The following is a 19,556-nucleotide window of genomic DNA, read 5'->3' as shown; positions in this document are numbered from 1 at the left end:
ATTAGTCCTTGTGCCCCTGTCGAGCAAGGCTAATGAAGTGATCCTCAGGGTGAATTTCCTATTACCCATCCACTCGTCAAGATTTTTCTTGACGAGGGCTAGTGAGGTGCCCTGCTTGACGTGAATGGGGAGTTTATTCCAGAGTATGGGAAGTCTCTGGGTTAGGAATCTGTCCCTCCAGCAGGTTCTGTTTAACGTAGTGTTGAGGTTGAGGTCTTTCGAGTGTGTGGTGCGAAGGGATTGTGACTTTATCAGAAGAAGCATGTCTAGCAATACTGGGTCAGACATGGCTTTGTATATGTCAAGCAGAGATTGACTAAGTAGACAATATGACGCAGAGTAAAGCTGGAGTTTTTTTGAGTCATTCTGTATAAGGCACTTGAGTCCTAAGATCCTCTTAGTGAGGAACTTTTGTGGCCTATCCAGCTGCTGGAGGTTTCTAGTGAGGTACATGCCAAATGGGACATTGTACTCTATAATGGGTCTAATGAGGGACGAGTAAGAGAGGGATTATGACTTCTTTCCTCCTGGATAAGAAACCTTTTGTAATGAGATGTGCCATGCAGAATGACTTTCTAATGACAGTAAAGCCCTGAGCAGGGCAAGCTTAGAAAATTGTGAAAAAACCCACAGATGGCTCAGCACATTTCAGTTCACTTTATTCCACAGAAACACAGCACATAGCCCAAAGGAGTCACAATTAAAATCCTTGCCTTCCAGGGTGATTCCCCTGCTTTCCAAACACACACTTTCTGCATTGCTCATGTATGCACACGGTTGACAATGTCCACATTTAAACGTCCCCTTCCTTTTTCTCCGTCTCTGAACTTCTTGGTTTGTACCATTTTCCAATAAAAGTTTTAAGTTACTTGAAGTCTTATAAACTGCTCTTAGCTTTTCATTCTTTAGTTTCTCTAAGTCAGTAAATGCTAAAAATATATTCCATTCCTTATCTATAGTTTGTCTTACCATTTTTGCACAAGCGTTATACTCCAAGATGAGTGCACTGTCAAAATTGTCATTTGCCTTTTTTACTGGGCCTACCGTATCAAATACTGGTAATCCTAATATTGGCTTAAAGTCATTTGGTCTCCTTTCTGTCACTTCTGTCTCAATTTTGTCTATCATATCATCTGGGTATTTCCTCGTCCTAAACATTTTCCTTAGTAACCTTTTTTCCATTTCAAAGTCTTCGTCTCTGGACGCCATTCTGCAGGCCCTAATATATTGTCCTTTAACTATATTTTTCTTGGAGTACAAAGGGTGAGCACTTTCAAAGTGCAAATAAGAGTTAGAATAGGTACTCTTTCTATACACCCTGGAATTAAAACGTGAGTTTTCCTTGTACATTTCTATATCCAAGTACTCCAACTTCTCATAATTTATTCTGTAAGAAAATTCAAGAAAATTAGTACCGTTAATATATTCAATAAATTTTTCTCTCTCTTCTTTTGGCCCTTCCCATAGGATACATATGTCGTCCAGGAATCTTCTATAAAGTGACCAGTTGTTACTGTATGTTGATTCGGTTACCATCTTCTCTTCCCATTTGACTAAGACCAAATTGTCATAGGTGGATGCACAAGTGGCACCCATCGCTATTCCTTTCTTCTGGTGAAAAAATTCTCCTTTGAAGTAAATGAAGTTGAACTTTAGAACCAAATCTATAAGCTCCATCACCACAGTACACTCATCGTGGGTTAAAGTCTCATCCTCACAAATTAGTTCTTCCAGGTATCAGTCCATCACTGTGGGGAATGCTTGAGAACGAATCTACAACGTCAATTGTTAGGAAACTTAAACTCTCATTGTATAGATCATGATTCAGTGTCCTTAGAAGATCCCAAGAATCTCTCAAAATGTTGGTTCTCTTAAGCCACAGTTTCTTAAACTTAACATCCACAAATTTGACTAGCGGTAAAGTTTTGGAACCCTCAGTCGAAACCATTGGCCTCAAAGGGGGATCCATTCCATTCTTATGTATTTTGGGGATTCCAAAAATAGTAGGAATTTTAGGTTTGTCCACTTTTAAATATTCATATGTCTTCCTATCTAACAATCCATCTAAAAATAAACTTTCTAAGGCCATATCTATCCTTCTGTAACTAATATTTATTTCATTTTTTGAAACTGTGGAGTATTTGTTAGGGTCGCCTAAGATTTCATTCATTTTCCCCTCATAGTCAAAGCTGTTCATCAATACTATTCCCCCACCTTTGTCCGGTTTCATAATTCTTAAGCCTGAATCCCCTCAATTCATCAAGGATGCTGCTTTCAGCCTGGCTTAAGTTCCTTGTATAGTGTACTTTCCCATACTTCTTTCTTATTTCATTCTCGAGTATATTCTCTAGATTTTTTATCTGGGGGTGCAGTGGGGGATTGTATGTACTTCTTTTTACCAGATCTCCTGGTTCATAATTTTTCTTCTGATCAAATACAACCTGGAAGTTAATTTTCCTAGTAAAGGTTTTAACATCCATAATTGTTTTGGTTAAATCTCCCCTTCTACTAGGAATGAACTTGGTTCCCTTTGATAAGAGACTAAAATGTTCTTTGGTTAAGGAAATATGACTGAAATTGTATTTACTAAAATCTTCGAAAGTACATCTATAGGGGGTTCATTTCGTCTTGCAGAATGGAATTGTTTCCAAGACGGGGAGGTTGGTACTGAGTTGTCCTAGTACCTCCCCCTTCTTGGTCACCCCCGAAAATTTGTGTACCTATATTGTTGTTCATAATCCTCCCTATTCCTTAAGTCTGTTGGACCTACGCAAGGGGGGTATTCGGAGACATCATCTAAGTCTGTAACCCGCTCACTAACTACTGCATTATCCTGGTTATCATCTGTTCCTTCCATATTGTTGTTACCCCATTGTCCTTCCCTTCTTCTTTGGGTTCGGGTAACTTGCCTTATTTTTATACTCATTAAGGTCCCTTTCTAGTTTTTTTATTTTTCTCTTAACTAAGTTATCACAATCGTTACTTGTGTCAATAAAAATATTGTCATATTTCATTCTTTCTTCAGGAATTGTAAAAATCAAGTCATTTTTAATGCATTCATTTAAAATATCAATCTCTTTAAACAGTTCAGCTTTAATCCTAACATTTTCTTCAATCATACATTTTAATATATCTAGCCCACATCTGTTAAAAACTTCTAAAAGGTCTTTGTGAAATATACTTCCCTCAATCACATTGTTAGGGTATTTAAATACCCTTAGCCCCTTTGGGACTATTCCTTCACTTATACATTCATTTAAATAACTATTTTCAATATCCAAACTTTTGTATTTGTATAACAATTTTTGCAGTCTATAAAGTTTGGTTTTGTAAGAGTCAGTTACTGGTGCAGATTTAACTGCTTTTTCACGAAAATTCATTGAAAAACTGACCTGTAACCATTCCTTTAGGACGAGGAAATACCCAGATGATATAATAGACAAAACTGAGACAGAAGTGACAGAAAGGAGACCAAATGACTTTAAGCCAATATTAGGATTACCAGTATTTGATACGGTAGGCCCAGTAAAAAAGGCAAATGACAATTTTGGCAGAGCACTCATCTTGGAGTATAACACTTGTGCAAAAATGGTAAGACAAACTATAGATAAGGAATGGAATACATTTTTAGCATTTACTGACTTAGAGAAACTAAAGAATGAAAAGCTAAGAGTAATTTATAAGAATTCAAGTAACTTAAAACTTTTATTGGAAAATGGTACAAACCAAGAAGTTTAGAGACGGAGAAAAAGGAAGGGAATGTTTAAATGTGGACATTGTCAACAGTGTGCATACATGAGCAATGCGGAAAGTGTGTATTTGGAAAGCAGGGGAATCATTATTCAATATTTCCTTAACCAAAGAACATTTTAGTCTCTTATCAAAGGGAACCAAGTTCATTCCTAATAGAAGGGGAGAATTAACCAAAACAATTATGGATGTTAAAACCTTTACTAGGAAAATTAACTTCCAGATTATATTTGATCAGAAGAAAAATTATGAACCAGGAGATCTGGTAAAAAGAAGTACATACAATCCCCCACTGCACCCCCAGATAAAAAAAATCTAGAGAATATACTCGAGAATTAAATAAGAAGTATGGGAAAGTACACTATACAAGGAACTTAAGCCAGGCTGCAAGCAGCATCCTTGATGAATTAAGAGGGGATTCAGACTTAAGAATTATGAAACCGGACAAAGGTGGGGGAATAGTATTGATGAACAGCTTTGACTATGAGGGGAAAATGAATGAAATCTTAGGAGACCCTAACAAATACTCCACAGTTTCAAAAAATGAAATAAATATTAGTTACAGAAGGATAGATATGGCCTTAGAAAGTTTATTTTTAGATGGATTGCTAGATAGGAAGACATATGAATATTTAAAAGTGGACAAACCTAAAATTCCTACTATTTTTGGAATCCCCAAAATACATAAGAATGGAATGGATCCCCCTTTGAGGACAATAGTTTCGGCTGAGGGTTCCAAAACTTTACCGCTAGTCAAATTCGTGGATGTCAAGCTTAAGAAACTGTGGCTTAAGAGAACCAACATTTTGAGATATTTTTGGGATCTTCTAAGGACATTGAATCATGATCTATACAATGAAAATTTATGCTTCCTAACAATTGACGTTGTAGATTCGTTCTCAAGCATTCCCCACAGTGATGGACTAAGATACCTGGAAGAACTAATTTTTGAGGATGAGACTTGAACCCACGATGAGTGTACTGTGGTGATGGAGCTTATAGATTTGGTTCTAAAGTTCAACTTCATTTACTTCAAAGGTAAATTTTTTCACCAGAAGAAAGGAATAGCGATGGGTGCCACTTGTGCATCCACCTATGACAATTTGGTCTTAGCCAAATGGGAAGAGAAGATGGTAACCGAATCAACATACAGTAACAACTGGTCACTTTATAGAAGATTCCTGGACGACACATGTATCCTGTGGTAAGGGCCAAAAGAAGAGATAGAAAAATTTATTGAATATATTAACAACAGTACTAATTTTCTTGAATTTTCTTACAGAATAAATTATGAGAAGTTGGAGTACTTGGATATAGAAATATACAAGGAAAACTCAAGTTTTAATTCCAGGGTGTATAGAAAGAGTACCTATTCTAACTCTCATTTGCACTTTGAAAGTGCTCACCCTTTGTACTCCAAGAAAAATATAGTTAAAGGACAATATATTAGGGCCTGCAGGATGACGTCCAGAGATGAAGACTTTGAAATGGAAAAAAGGTTACTAAGGAAAATGTTTAGGACGAGGAAATACCCAGATGATATGATAGACAAAATTGAGACAGAAGTGACAGAAAGGAGACCAAATGACTTTAAGACAATATTAGGATTACCAGTAATTGATACGGTAGGCCCAGTAAAAAAGGCAAATGACAATTTTGGCAGTGCACTCATCTTGGAGTATAACGCTTGTGCAAAAATGGTAAGACAAACTATAGATAAGGAATGGAATATATTTTTAGCATTTATTGACTTAGAGAAACTAAAGAATGAAAAGCTAAGAGTAGTTTATAAGAATTCAAGTAACTTAAAACTTTTATTGGAAAATGGTACAAACCAAGAAGTTCAGAGACAGAGAAAAAGGAAGGGGATGTTTAAATGTGGACATTGTCAACAGTGTGCATACATGACCAATGCAGAAAGTGTGTATTTGGAAAGCAGGGGAATCACCCTGGAAGGCAAGGATTTTAATAATTGTGACTTCTTTGGGCTATGTGCTGTGTTTCTGTGGAATAAAGTGAACTAAAGTGTGCTGAGCCATCTGTGGGTTTTTTCACAATTTTCTAAGCTTGCCCTGCTCAGGGCTTTATTGTTTTGCCTGAAAAGCTACTTCATTTTGTGGATTACAAGTTTTATTTGGAAGCTGCTGTGAATTTTGTTTTGTTTTTTCTAATGACAGTGACAACATGGTTGTCAAAGGAGAGGTTGCTATCTACCCGTGTCCCTAGATCTTATTACACCTTTGGAGTTAAGTGGGTTACCGTCGATATGGTAGTTTGTGGGCACCGTGTTTTTCCCGAAGGGAGTGACTCTGCATTTTTAGCATTGAGCCTAAGACCATGGTTTCGGCACCAGTCGCTCCCTGTGAGGCCTTTTTGCAGGATGTCTACATCAGCTTGAGAATCAATAATAGCTCCCAGTTTGCAGTCATCCATGAATTTAGTCAACCAAAGTCCCTTTGTGTTGGCTTGAAATTCAGAGAAGTAGATGCCAAACAGGAGAGGACCCAGAACAGATCCCTGTAGGACTCCACTTGTAACTGCCCGGTAGTCAGATTTGGAGTCTGCTACTTTCACCATGTGGGTTCTGTCAGTGAGCCAGTTGGCAACCCATCCTCTGATGTAGGGGTCAATGCCCAGATTAGTCAGTCTATCAATGAGTCCAGAGTATGGATGGTATCAAAGGCTTTGGCTAGATCGAGGTAGGCTGTGTGTACAAGCCTTGCCTTTATCCACCGCTCTGGTGGCAGATTTGAAGAAGTCAATCAGATTGAGCAGACATGATCTGCCCTTCACAAACCCAAACTGTATGAGGTCCAGAGTTTGAAGGTTCCCTATATCCCTATTTATGAGATCCATAATGATGCGTTCCATAGCCTTACACATCAGGCTAGTCAGGCTGATGGGGCGGTAGTTACCAGGGTCAGTTGCTGCTCCCCCTAACCCAAACTGTATGAGGTCCAGGGTTTGAAGGTTCCCTATATCCCTATTTATGAGATCCATAATGATGCGCTCCATAGCCTTACAGATCAGGCTTGTCAGGCTGATGGGGCGGTAGTTACCAGGGTCAGTAGCTGCTCCCCCTTTGTGGAGTGGGATGACTGTAGCATTGTGCCATTCGGTGGGGACAAAGGCTGAATTGAGGCTGTAGTCGAATAGGGCACTCAGGTGTGGTGCCAGTTCCTTTCGTAAATCATGTAGGACACATCCCGGTATATTATCTGGCCCCATGGAAGCTGTATTCTTGTCTTTGCTCAGTGCAGTTTCTACTTGTGCAGTCATGATAACTGGGATCTGACATTCCTTGGGTATTGGGATGGGCCATTTAGGGGGTGAAGGGGGGTAACGTTTGCAGTAAACCTGTCTGCCAATGCTTTAAGATGTTCTGAGCATGTGCTGGATTTACTGGTCTAATTTGAGTGCTCAGAAATGAAAAACCAACACGATCTAAGAGAAAATATGAAGAGCAGACTTTAAGGCAGTGGTAATAGCTTACCTTAGCGGCGCTGCAGAAAGTTGAAAAGGATGGAAGCAGCCCAAAACAGCTAATAAAAATACAATTCCTGAGCTGGAACCACTCCTCTAGTGACAGGCTGCTCAGAGCTTACCCACTCCCACTGATAAGCAGAGAAGCTTCCCTCTATCCCAGTAAGGTCTGGACAACACAGGAACCACAATGGTTGTCTTTCGGCTTTTCCCGGTTAGGGGTCGCCACAGTGGAACTCCGGTCCACTAATGATTGGCAATAGATTTTTTTAACGAACACCGAGGTGCAAGCTCGACGTCCAACCTTCAACGACGGCATGTCTATTTACGCATGTCTTTCGAACTCCCATCCAACCGCGGGGAGGACATGCAGACTCCACACAGAAGGCACTCCCCGCACTCTAGCCGAGAATCGAACGGGAGAACCTCTTGCTGTGGGGCAACAACACTACCGCTGCACCATCACAGTCCTGAAATCAGCAAATCTGAAATCTGGACTAATCTAGTTAGAAAAGATGGGAAATGAGCAAGGAGATAGGAATTTTTTTTTTTCAAAAATACAGTAAACACATCAGTAAATACACTATTTAAAGCACAAAAACAGCTAGCGTACTCAAGTATGTAGCCTACAAGAGTAATACAGTAGAATTTAGTTGTAAAATTATTAAACTGCAAAAGCAGTATTTAGCAAAATATAGTTAAAACGTCATCAAAACTTGTCTCAATGGTTCTGTCTCTCAGTGCTTGGTTCCCTGGCTCAGTTTTTGACAAGATATGTCTTCAGTGCACACAGTGCATATTACACCTTTTCCCCAATGGGTTTTCATTGGTTGTAATGGTTTCTTCTCACATTCCAAATGTGTCTGTGTCTCAAATTAACTTCCCTGCATTGCACCCACTGACTACCTGGATCGACTAAATCACCAAAACTTCAAGTGACATAACGTTAGCCTTATTTTTTCTTACCATGTTTCGAAATCCATTTTTCCAATTTTGTATCTTCTTTCTTGTTGTCCTTATGTTTCTGGGCCAGAATAAGTGCTATCATAGTTAAGGTCTTTCCTAAGCCCATGTCATCAGCTGTAAGAATAGCAAAAGTATCAGGACAGTAGCCAAGGGTGTAGTCACACAACAAAATGTTTGTTACACATGGTCAGTAGTGCATGGGTACAGAAAAATGCTGTATAAGGCTGGTGAAAATGTTTTTATAATTATTATTCAGAAGTATGGGCATGCCCTCTTTAAAACTAAGTGAAAAGCAAAGTTAATCCTCACTTTCAAAAATGTTTTACATCTTCAAACATGTTTTAAGTTCAGCATATTTTCTGCATGCAAGTGCATTCTCTGCCAAGACAAGAAATGGCACTCTGTACAAACAGGCAAAATATTAAAAATTTTATTATGAAAGTACATAGCTAAACTCACAACCATGACAAAAGGTTTGGGGAATATGGGCACAAGTGCAGGGATTCACAATATGAATATAATAGTCAAAGGCAGACAGCAATCCTCTCAAGCCTAATCTTTTACAGCAAGTGAGTGTCCCTAACAGCACTTGGATGCAGTCTCATACCATGACCTTCAAAGAAAGCTTGGCAAGAAAGAAAAGTACCACGCACCCTCCTCTGTGTGCTTGAGGAAGCTTAAACTAACATGTGAGGTACATCTGCAAGGAGATAAAGACACCAAAATGGTACAATAAACCTTCGACCAAATGGCAAAGGCTGGCAATAAAACATGCCAAAGAAAGTGTCAGCAACTCACAAAAGCGAGAATCTCACATTAACCCTTAAAGCTGTTATCTTGTGCAGATCTCAATATACATCACAAAACCAAACACTTGCAGGATCTCTTAGAAGTCCATTATAATAATCATGTCAACAGTCCAAATAAGGGGGTGGCCCTTGGCTATCATCAAGGGTGTACAGACTACAGAATGACCTGCAGAACAGCCATAGCAAATCCTATTCTACCTCTTGAGTAGACATGCTTAAAAATGCATGAGTGGACATCAAAAGTTACAGTCTCAAGGAAGCTTTGGACAGAAATATTTTAAAGAAAGCTGTAGTGGTAGGTACTAACCTGGCAGAGTAAGCCCTAATCTTCCCAAACCAAAGTGCTGTTGTACATCTGATAACCAAAGATCATGGAGAGTATGAAGCTTAACACTACAGTAACCTGCACCCATTGTATAGCTGGATGAAGTCCTTGAGGAAACTCAAGACAAAATGAGTTCAACCCCCAGCACTGGAGGAAGCAGGTGGGGAGGATGGGAGTAAGTCGCCTTTGTCGGTCTGCCCATCTTGAGGGGGGGGAGCAGACCTGGCTTGCTGCTTGGTTGGCACCTAGTGGGAGCTCTGGGTGTTGCATCTGCAGAGTGTGACCTACATGGCAGACATGCACTGCAACACTACATGCTCCGTAAACTCTGAAGTTACAATCATGAAGGTGAGCTGCTTTACCCAGGAAGCCAGGCAGCAATTGTGTAGATCTGCAGTGATGCCAGTTGGGGTTAGGAGGGCCACCTGACATACTGACCTACTCCCTACCATCCCAGCTCACCTCTGAGAGAGAGAACAGCCAATACAGCTTGATCTGAAGTGATAACTGCCTTTGGAAGCTGGTGAGCTCACTAGGCCCACTGGATCCAGGATATAATTGGGGGGTTGGGTGCTTGGCAAGTTTACTCTGGCCCTGGCTGGCTCTCTCAAGAGGAATGAATGAGTAAGCTGGGCAATGGTAGCAGGGCACATTGCAAAAAAAAAATGTCCACATAAACAGAAATACGTATAATTAACTGATTAATGTTGAGTGCTTTTGTCCCATGAAAACAGACTTCATTAAAACATAACAAAACACCATAAGAAGCACATTTTAATAGGAACAGAAGTATTCATATGACAATTAAAAATCACAATACTTCCAACACTATACACTCAAACAAATAAATTAATTAAAAATAAAATTCAAATAGTAATACTATAATCTTTGGCTCCTCTATTTTAAAATACTATTAATGGACATCTGATCATTCAAACCAGCTTTCAGCAGCAACTACAAAGTCAATTCCCTTGCCTCTATAATTTCATTCCACCACCCTCCACCACCACACAGATTTTTTTTCAATCTTTTCAAGTACAAAATAAATGCAGACTTGAAAAGTTACTTCAGACTTGTGTGCATTTAATGAGAACGTTGTTAACATCACACTTTGAAATCTCATAAACCTGTTCATACATACGCTTGCTTAAACTATGAAAAGTCTTATCTACATAGCAGGCATGGGAGGCTGTACATTTTACTAAACAAATTAAGCCAATACTAGTACAGTTGTAATGGACAGATAGGATAACTTTCACATTTTACAACTTAATATCTTATAATACAGATAAAAGGACATTAAGAACAAGCAGCACAACTGTAACAAAGCTAAACTTATGGTGGCTATTATGAACAAGCTGAGTTTCCACAAATTTTTTTTCAATTTTTACTTCTGAAGATAAACCCTACCGCACTCATTCAAACATTTTTTCATATGTTCTTCATATATAAATAATGACCAATTTTACTTTACAATGATAATATAGACTTAGTACCTGTTACAACCCTAGTTTTATTACACTTACCCTCCTGTTTGGACCTTTTAAAAATACAGACAGATCCTAAAATAGGTGTATAAACCCCCATATTTCTCTTTTCCTTAAGCTCATTATATGTGGGCTTCAGAAATTCATCAGGGTATCCCTTCTGCTTGAACATAACCAGATTCCCCAGTCCTTATTGGACCATTATCTCACACAGAAATAAAAGCTGGTATGTGCGATATGCTGACTTTCAACAACACATGCCTGCTTTCATTTCATTAAAGAAGAGAAACCTTTGACAAAATTAATATCTACTATATATATATATATATATATATATATATATATATATATATATATATATCTACACACACACATATATATATATATATATATATATATATACACACACACATATATATATATATATATATATATATATATATATATACACACACACACATATATATATATATATATATATATATATACATACACCCCCCCCCCCTATGGATGTACTTCTAAATTTTGAACTTTCAAAATGTCGATTTTCTTATGGTCGTGACCATAACAGCAAAGTTTTGAAACTTCAAACTGTTTAAATGGAGATCACCGTACAGGGGGGACGGTACATTTAGCATTTTATTCTCTGTAGTGCAATCTCGAAGTTGGTATATTAATTAGTAGGGGTTGTTGGGGGGGATGCAGGGTGTCTTGTCCCCCTCCAAAACCTAACAAAAAACATTTTTGTTTTTATTTTTTTTTAATTTAAATTTCGAAGTTTTAAAACTTCGATCTTATGGTCTGGACCATAAGAAAGCAACATTTTGAAAGTTCAAAATTTAGACGTAGACCCATATATACACACATATACATATAGATATATATATATATATATATATATATATACACACACACACACACACACACACACACACACACACACACACACACACACACACACACACACACACACGTTTTGGAGGTGAAAAGAGTGTCGGATAGAGTGATGTTTATGAAGCTAGAAATTGATGGTGTAGTGATGAATGTTGTTAGTGCATATGCTCCACAAGTTGGGTGTGCAATGGATGAGAAAGAAAAATTTTGGAGTGAATTGGATGAAGTGGTGATGACTGTACCCAAGGGTGAGAGAGTGGTGATTGGGGCAGATTTCAATGGGCATGTTGGTGAAGGGAAAAGAGGGGATGAGGAAGTGATGGGTAGGCATGGCGTTAAACAAAGGAATGCAGAAGGTCAGATCGTAGTGGATTTTGCGAAAAGGATGGACATGGCTGTGGTGAATACATATTTTAACAAGAGGGAGGAGCATAGGGTGACATTCAAGAGTGGAGGAAGATGCACACAGTTGGATTATATCTTATGTAGGAGGGCCGGTCTGAAGGAGATTGGAGACTGTAAAGTGGTGACCGGAGAAAGTGTAGTTAGGCAGCATAGGATGGTGGTTTGTAGGATGACATTGGTGATCAAGAGGAGGAAGAGGAGTTTGAGGGCAGCACCAAGGATCAAATGGTGGAAATTGAAAAAGGGTAATTGTGAGGTGGAGTTCATTGATGAGTTAAGACAGGCACTGGGTGGCAGTGAAGAGTTACCAAATAGCTGGGTAACTACAGCAGAGCTAGTAAGGGACACGGCTAGAAAGGTGCTTGGTATCACATCAGGACAGAGGAAGGACAACAAGGAGACATGGTGATGGAATGAGGAAGTACAGGCGAGTATACAGGCAAAGAGGTTGGCAAAGAAGAAGTGGGATTGTCAGAGAGATGAAGAAAGTAGACAGAAGTATAAGGAGATGAGGTGCATGTCAAAGACAGAGGTGGCGAAGGATAAGGCATATGAAGAGTTGTATGAAAGGTTGGACACCAAGGAGGGAGAAAAGGACCTGTACCGATTGGCTAGACAAAGGGACCCAGCTAGAAAAGATGTGCAGCAGGAAAAGGTGATAAAGGACAATGAGGGAAACATACTCACAAGCAAGGAGAATGTTTTGAGGAGCTGGAAAGAGTACTTTGAGGGGTTGATGAATGAAGAGAATGAGAGGGAGAGAAGGTTGGATGATGTAGGGATAGCGAATCATGAAGTACAATGGATTAGCAAGGAGGAAGTAAGGATAGCTATGAAGAGAATGAAGAAAGGAAAGGCTGTTGGTCCAGATGACATACCTGTTGAAGCATGGAGGTGTTTAGGTGAAATGGCAGTGGAGTTTTTAACCAGATTGTTTAATGAAATCTTAGAAAGTGAGAGGATGCCTGAGGAATGGAGAAAAAGTGTTTTGCTACCGATTTTTAAGAATAAGGGTGATGTGCAGAGCTGTATTAACTACAGAGGGATTAAATTGATCAGTCACAGCATGAAGTTATTGGAAAGAGTAGTGGAAGCTAGGTTAAGAAGGGACGGGATGATTAGTGATCAACAGTATGGTTTCATGCCAGGAAAGAGCACTACAGATGTGATGTTTGCTCCGAGAGTGTTGATGCAGAAGTACAGAGAATGTCAGAAGGAGTTGCATTGTGTTTTTGTAGACTTAGAGAAAGCATATGACAGGGTGCCTAGAGAGGAGTTGTGGTATTGTATGAAGAAGTCAGGAGTGTCAGAGAAGTATGTAAGAGTGGTACAGGATATGTACGAGGATAGTGTGACAGGGGTGAGGTCTGCGGTGGGACTGACGGATGCATTTAAGGTGGAGGTGGTGTTACATCAAGGATCAGTTTTGAGCCCTTTCTTATTTGCAATGGTGATGGACAGGTTGACAGACGAGATCAGACAGGAGTCCCCGTGGACTATGATGTTTGCAGATGACATTGTGATCTGTAGCGAGAGTAGAGAACAGGTGGAGAAGACCCTGGAGAGATGGTGATATGCTCTAGAGAGAAGAGTAATGAAGTTCAGCAGGACTAAGACAGAATATATGTGTGTGAATGAGAGGGAGGATAGAGGAATGGTGAGGATGTAAGGCGTAGAGGTGGCGAAGGTGGATGAGTTTAAATACTTGGGGTCAATAGTTCAGAGTAACAGTGAGTGTGGAAGAGAGGTGAAGAACAGAGTACAGGCAGGATGGAGTGGGTGGAGAAGAGTGTCAGGAGTGATTTGTGACAGACGAGTACCTGTAAGAGTGAAAGGGAAGGTCTACAAGAGGGTAGTGAGACCAGCTATGTTATATGGGTTGGAGAAAGTGGCACTGACAAAAAGGCAGGAGTTTGAGCTGGATGTGGCAGAGTTAAAGATGTTAAGATTTGCACTAGGTGTGACGAGGTTGGACAGGATTAGGAATAAGTATATTAGAGGGTCAGCCCAGGTTGGAAGGCTTGGAGACAAAGCCAGAGAGGCAAGATTATGTTGGCTTGGACATGTGCTGAGGAGGGATGCTGAGTATATTGAGAAAAAGATGCTAAGGATAAAGTGACCAGGTAACAGGAAAAGAGGAAGGCCTAAGATAAGGTTTATGGATATGGTAAGAGAGGACATGCAGGTGGTTGGTGTGACAGTGCAAGATGCAGAGGACAGGAAGAAATGATAACAGGTGATCCGCTGTGGCGACCCCTAACGGGAACAGCCGAAAAAAGATGATGATACACACACACACACACACACACACACACACACACACACACACACACACACACACACACAGAGGATATAAAAAGTTTGCATATCCCTGTTAAAATGCCAGTTTTTTGTGATATAAAAGAATGAGACCACAATAAATTACCTTTAATGTGACCTATAACCTGTACAATTCAATTGAAAAACAAACCTGTTAAGGGAAAAAATATAAAAAATAAAAACGCACAATAAGATGGTTGCATAAGTGTGCACACCCTTAAACTAATAGTTCGCTGAAGCACCTTTTGATTTAATTACAGCATTCAGTCTTGAGTACACACCTGCCATCAATTAAAGAGACACTGATTAACCCCAAATAAAGTTCAGTTGTCCTAGTAGGATTTTCCTGACATTTACTCAGTTGCCTGCTACAGCAAAAGCCATGATTCTCAGAGAGCTTACAAAGCATCAAAGGGATCTCATTGTTGAAAGGCATCAGTCAGGAGAAGGGTACAAAAAAAAATTTCACAGCATTGGATATACCATGGAACACAGTGAAGACAGTCATCAAAAAGTGGAGAAAATATGGGTCAACAGTGACACTGCAAAGAACTGGACGTCCCTCCAAAACTGATGAAAAGACGAGATGAAAACTGGTCAGGGAGGCTGCCAAGAAACCTACAGCAACACTGAAGGAGCTGCAGGAATTTCTAGCAAGTATTGCTTGTATACTACATGTGACAACAATCTCCCGTATTCTCCATATGTCTGGGCTATGGGGTAGGATTGCAAGACGGAAGCCTTTTCTTACACAGAAAAAAATCCAGGCCCGGCTAAAATTAGCAAAACAATACATCATGTCTCCCAAAAGCACGTGGGAAAATGTGTTATGGTCTGATGAGACCAAGGCTGAACTTTTTGGCCACAATTCCAATAGGTATGGTTTGGAGCAAAAACAACACTTTGCATCACCAGAAGAACACCATCCTTATGGTGAAGCATGGTGGTAGCAGTATCATGCTTTGGAGTTGCTTTTCTTCAGCTGAAACTGGGGGCTTTAGTCAAAGTAGAGGGAATTATGAACAGTTGCAAATACCAGTCACTTTTGGCCCAAAACCTTCAGGTGTCTGCTAGAAAGATGAAGAGGAATTTCACCTGTCAACACGACAATGACCCCAAGCATACATCCAAAATCAACAAAAGAATGGCTTCACCAGAAGAAATGTTTTTTATTGGTAGATATTTGATTGCATTTTAAATATTTGAAATTATGCTGATTTTTTGTATGGTATGAAGAAGCGATTTTATCGCAAAAGCACTCACCTGTGTTCGAATCAAAGTCTATTAGGATTTTACACTGCTCTTTGCCATCTGCTTTTTATTGGTTTGCTATAGTGTTGTGTTCTACATTTATGTTAATACTATTTGGTTTGTGGTTGAGCACAGCTTTACAGTCAGCAGGACTTGTTTTAACATATATATACACACACACGACAGCTTTTTTTTTTTTTTTTTTAAAGGTATTTTTCTCCCTGTGGATGACCATCAGCTGCAACCTGTCATCTCATCCACCACTTCTATCAGGCACTCCTGTCATGGGTGGTGAAGTCATACCAACAAGTGCTTCCATGCATTTCATACGCAACCAGCTGCCTTTTGTACGACTCCATGCAAGCCAATGGCAGTTTGGGGACATAGAAGGTACCATAAAGCTTTAAATGCTGGTCAGTGGTCATATCCTTGGAAATGTTATAACCTATGAAGCTTAGGCTACTAAAGCAGTAATCTAAATGTTGAACATCTATCATTATGGTAAAATCACAGCTTTTCTCTCTCTTAGTCTCGTTCATCCACTTCAAACCTTCAGAACACAGTCCCAAGCTCATATCCCAGGTGATATAATGAAAGGATACTTTGCTACACTATGGCCATTAGCAGTCCATGTTGCAATGTCACTAATACGTCCAGGCCCATTACAGAAAAAGAACAGGGAGGCAGCCGCTGCTCTACCAGAATGTGCAGTATGAGCTGCTGTTAAAGTTTCATTAAATTTCTTTTTTTTTTCAATAATATTTTTATTGTTTATAGTTTCATTAAATTTCTGAGGGGAAAGAATTTAGTATAGTCTAAAAGCAAGTAAGACATGGTGACGTTAAACATCTTACAGCCCAGTTTGTTAGTTGTATAAGACACAAACAACTGGATGCCTTTAAAGTGACTTTTTTCTGTCTACATAAAAATCTCAGTTGTCTATACACACTTGTGCGTGAGGCATTCTGCCTTCTGTTCAAATAATCTGGGCAACAAACGCAAGCAAACTGCAAGCTGGTTCAAGTTGATTTCAGTGTCCGTCTATGGCCCAAAGACTGACCGTTTTTAGGACCACTCTCATTAAGGAAAACTAAGGTAGCGTGTCAAATAAAGCTTGAAATTCAAAATATTCCTCCTAATGAAATTGCAGCTAACATGAAGGAATCTTCCAAGACAGAAACTTCAGATCAGTTTTGGATGCTGGCTCAAACAGTCAAAATGTTTTCCAGTAAAATAATTCATTCAAGAAAAAGAGGGAAACTGATCCTTGAAAGGGGGTCTAACCTGGAAAGTTCCTTTAAGGAAGGCATTATGCATTTTCAAGGAAGCCAGGGAAGAGTTATGTAATCCCTGGTGCAAGTAACATAAACCTGCATCATAAATTTAAGGTGGACAAGCCATGACATCTAGGACTGGAGTCAAAAAGGATTCAGTCCCTGGAAATGGCCCAGACCACAAATCTGCTCCATTTCATTTTTGTGTGTTTTTTTCTTGCAGATGGGCTCAGGGAAGGATATGGATAACCTTATGCAGGTGCAAAGCTTATCTGGTAATTCATTAAACTTGAGAAGCCATGCAGGTAGTCAAAGACAGTGCAAGCTCCAGTAGAGGCCTGCTGGATGGAGGAGTCAAAAAGGTCTTGACAGGCTTCAGACATAGTGGTTGTGTCAAGAAATGATACCAAAGCACAGAACAACTTGACAAGGCCAAAAGGGAGTTATGAGAATGTCCAAGTGTTTGTTCTGCTTTCTGTACGAACTTGGCTGATGGGGGAAAATGACAGGTCTAAAGTAGTCCCAGAAGCAACCATTTGGCCATGGCATCTCTGGTCCACTTCTCTAGGGAACACAGAGTAAGTAGAAGTTGCTGCATTTGGTGCTGGTTAAGAATGCAAAAAGATTGCAGCAAGGCTTCTCCATGACAAAAACATCTTCCATGCCACTGTGATACTGAGAGACCACTTGTGGAACATTGGTAGACATCTGCTGAGTCTATCTGTACAACAGGTGGCTTCACCAGGAATGTGGGGTAACAGTCAAAGCAGATAAAAGACACAGCCCAATCTCACACTCTCATCACTTCTCAACACAAGTGATTACAATGATCACCCTATGCTTGCTTTTGTCCAACACCACTGCCACATTGTCGGTGTGGATGGCAAATGCACCCTAACGGTGGAAGTTCTGATAGGCCTGCAAAGACAGAAGGACTGCACTCATATCCAGTGCACTTATCTGTAGATTGGCCTCCACTTGCAACCAGACACCTTGGACTACTTATCCTTGACATTTTGCCTCACACCAGTCCAGGGTTAATGAATCCCTGATGACAGTCACTGCTGGGAAAAACTTCCCAGAGAAAGAGAGTGGATGATCAGCAAACAAGATGAGCTCTACACACTTTGCAGGTTATTATCTGATTCTTTGGAAAGCCTGATACTTGGCATCACCAGGTTCTAAGGGTCTATTGCAATACTCTCATGGCACTTGCTATGTTGAATCAGAAAATTGAAGGAATCTACAAAGTCAAATGCTTTCAGACAATGGGCTGCTGTAACTGAATCCAACTAAAAAATATGCAGATATAGCCATTATACAGGAGGAATTGGTTCTAATAGTAGACTGGCTTTGCAAAAGTATTTAGCTCACAACCAACAAAAGTGAGAGTCAGCAATGGAAGCATTTTAGACAAAGCAGTGCACACACCTTAATGCCTATGGACTACAACAAATGAAGCAAAAACTCCTGTGTTGAGACTGCATTCTCCATCATTAGCACAGTTAGCAGCCAGCAAAAATATGTGAATACTTCTTTCTTATTTTTTTAAAACCCTTGAGCTTGCAACCGTCAAGCCCCACAGCAATCAGGCATGCCCATTCATTTCCCGGTCCATCGGGAATGCTTCCTCAATGATAGGGTGACAGTTGATTAGAAGAGACCATCTCAGAGTACTTTGGATCTTTGCCATCATTTTCACTATGAGAACATTTATGTATGGCCTAACTTCATCTATAGAGAGGGGACGTACTACCTGCATTAACATAACTGGGCCCCGCAATGCCTTCCACCTGCAAATAAACACTCCCACATGCTAGATAAAAGGCTATCACACCAAGCAGTGGCTTGATAAGACGAAAGTCTGCCCCCCCATGATGCGCATTTGTGTCACCCTTCCTTCACAGGACTATGGCAGTGTGCGCCCTGCTTATCCCCACCCTTGTCCCCAGGATGGGCATGCCTGTCCTTCCCTACCACATTGCTCAAGTGTCCCAGTTGCTAATCAAACTCAGTTCACCCAGGTCACAGTTGGGCTTTATCCCTCTACACCACTAGAGGTGACAAAGATATGTAAATGCCTACACACACACAGACACACACACACACACACACAGACACAGACACAGACACACACACACACAGACACAGACACACACACACACACACACAGACACACACACACACACACACAGACACACACACACACACACACACACACACACACACACACACACACACACACACACAGGATAACTGCATTGACCATCAAGCATTTGGTGAAAACCCTTGGGGCTAAGAGGAGGCCAACAACAAGGCTCCAAAACCTGAAAATGTCTGCAGCTATCTCAGAGGCATAGAGGGTCACAGGGAGTGTGAGTCAGAATAGTGCCTCAGGCACCTAAGAAGCTGTTGAACAAGAATGGGAACCACTGCCAGCTCACCCACTCTGGAAGAAAACGGGAAGTTCTGGCTCACCACATGGATAATGCCTAGCAGACGTCCTGGGTGTCTACACCAAGACGCTCAGGCCTAGAAACGCCCAGATTACTGTGTGCCAGTTGTACAGTTAGTGGAGGGGTATTCAGTCTGT

General features: G+C 40.2%; 1 protein-coding gene across 1 annotated transcript in view; it reads right to left on the bottom strand.

The window, feature by feature from the left end:
* The window catches only part of LOC122801872 (transcription termination factor 2-like), a gene marked incomplete in the record, with an annotated part of 438,525 nt that overhangs the window by 12,529 nt on the left and 406,440 nt on the right, over positions 1-19,556 (bottom strand). The window contains 1 exon segment of the mRNA XM_044071534.1: positions 8,200-8,313. Within this exon segment, the coding sequence (XP_043927469.1) occupies positions 8,200-8,313 (114 nt within the window).

This window comes from Protopterus annectens, chromosome 5.part0 (genome assembly GCF_019279795.1).
Source record: "Protopterus annectens isolate FY-2018-M chromosome 5.part0, PAN1.0, whole genome shotgun sequence".
In the NCBI taxonomy this organism is placed as follows: Eukaryota; Metazoa; Chordata; order Ceratodontiformes; family Protopteridae; genus Protopterus; species Protopterus annectens.
This window is presented reverse-complemented; position numbering and strand designations above follow the sequence as displayed.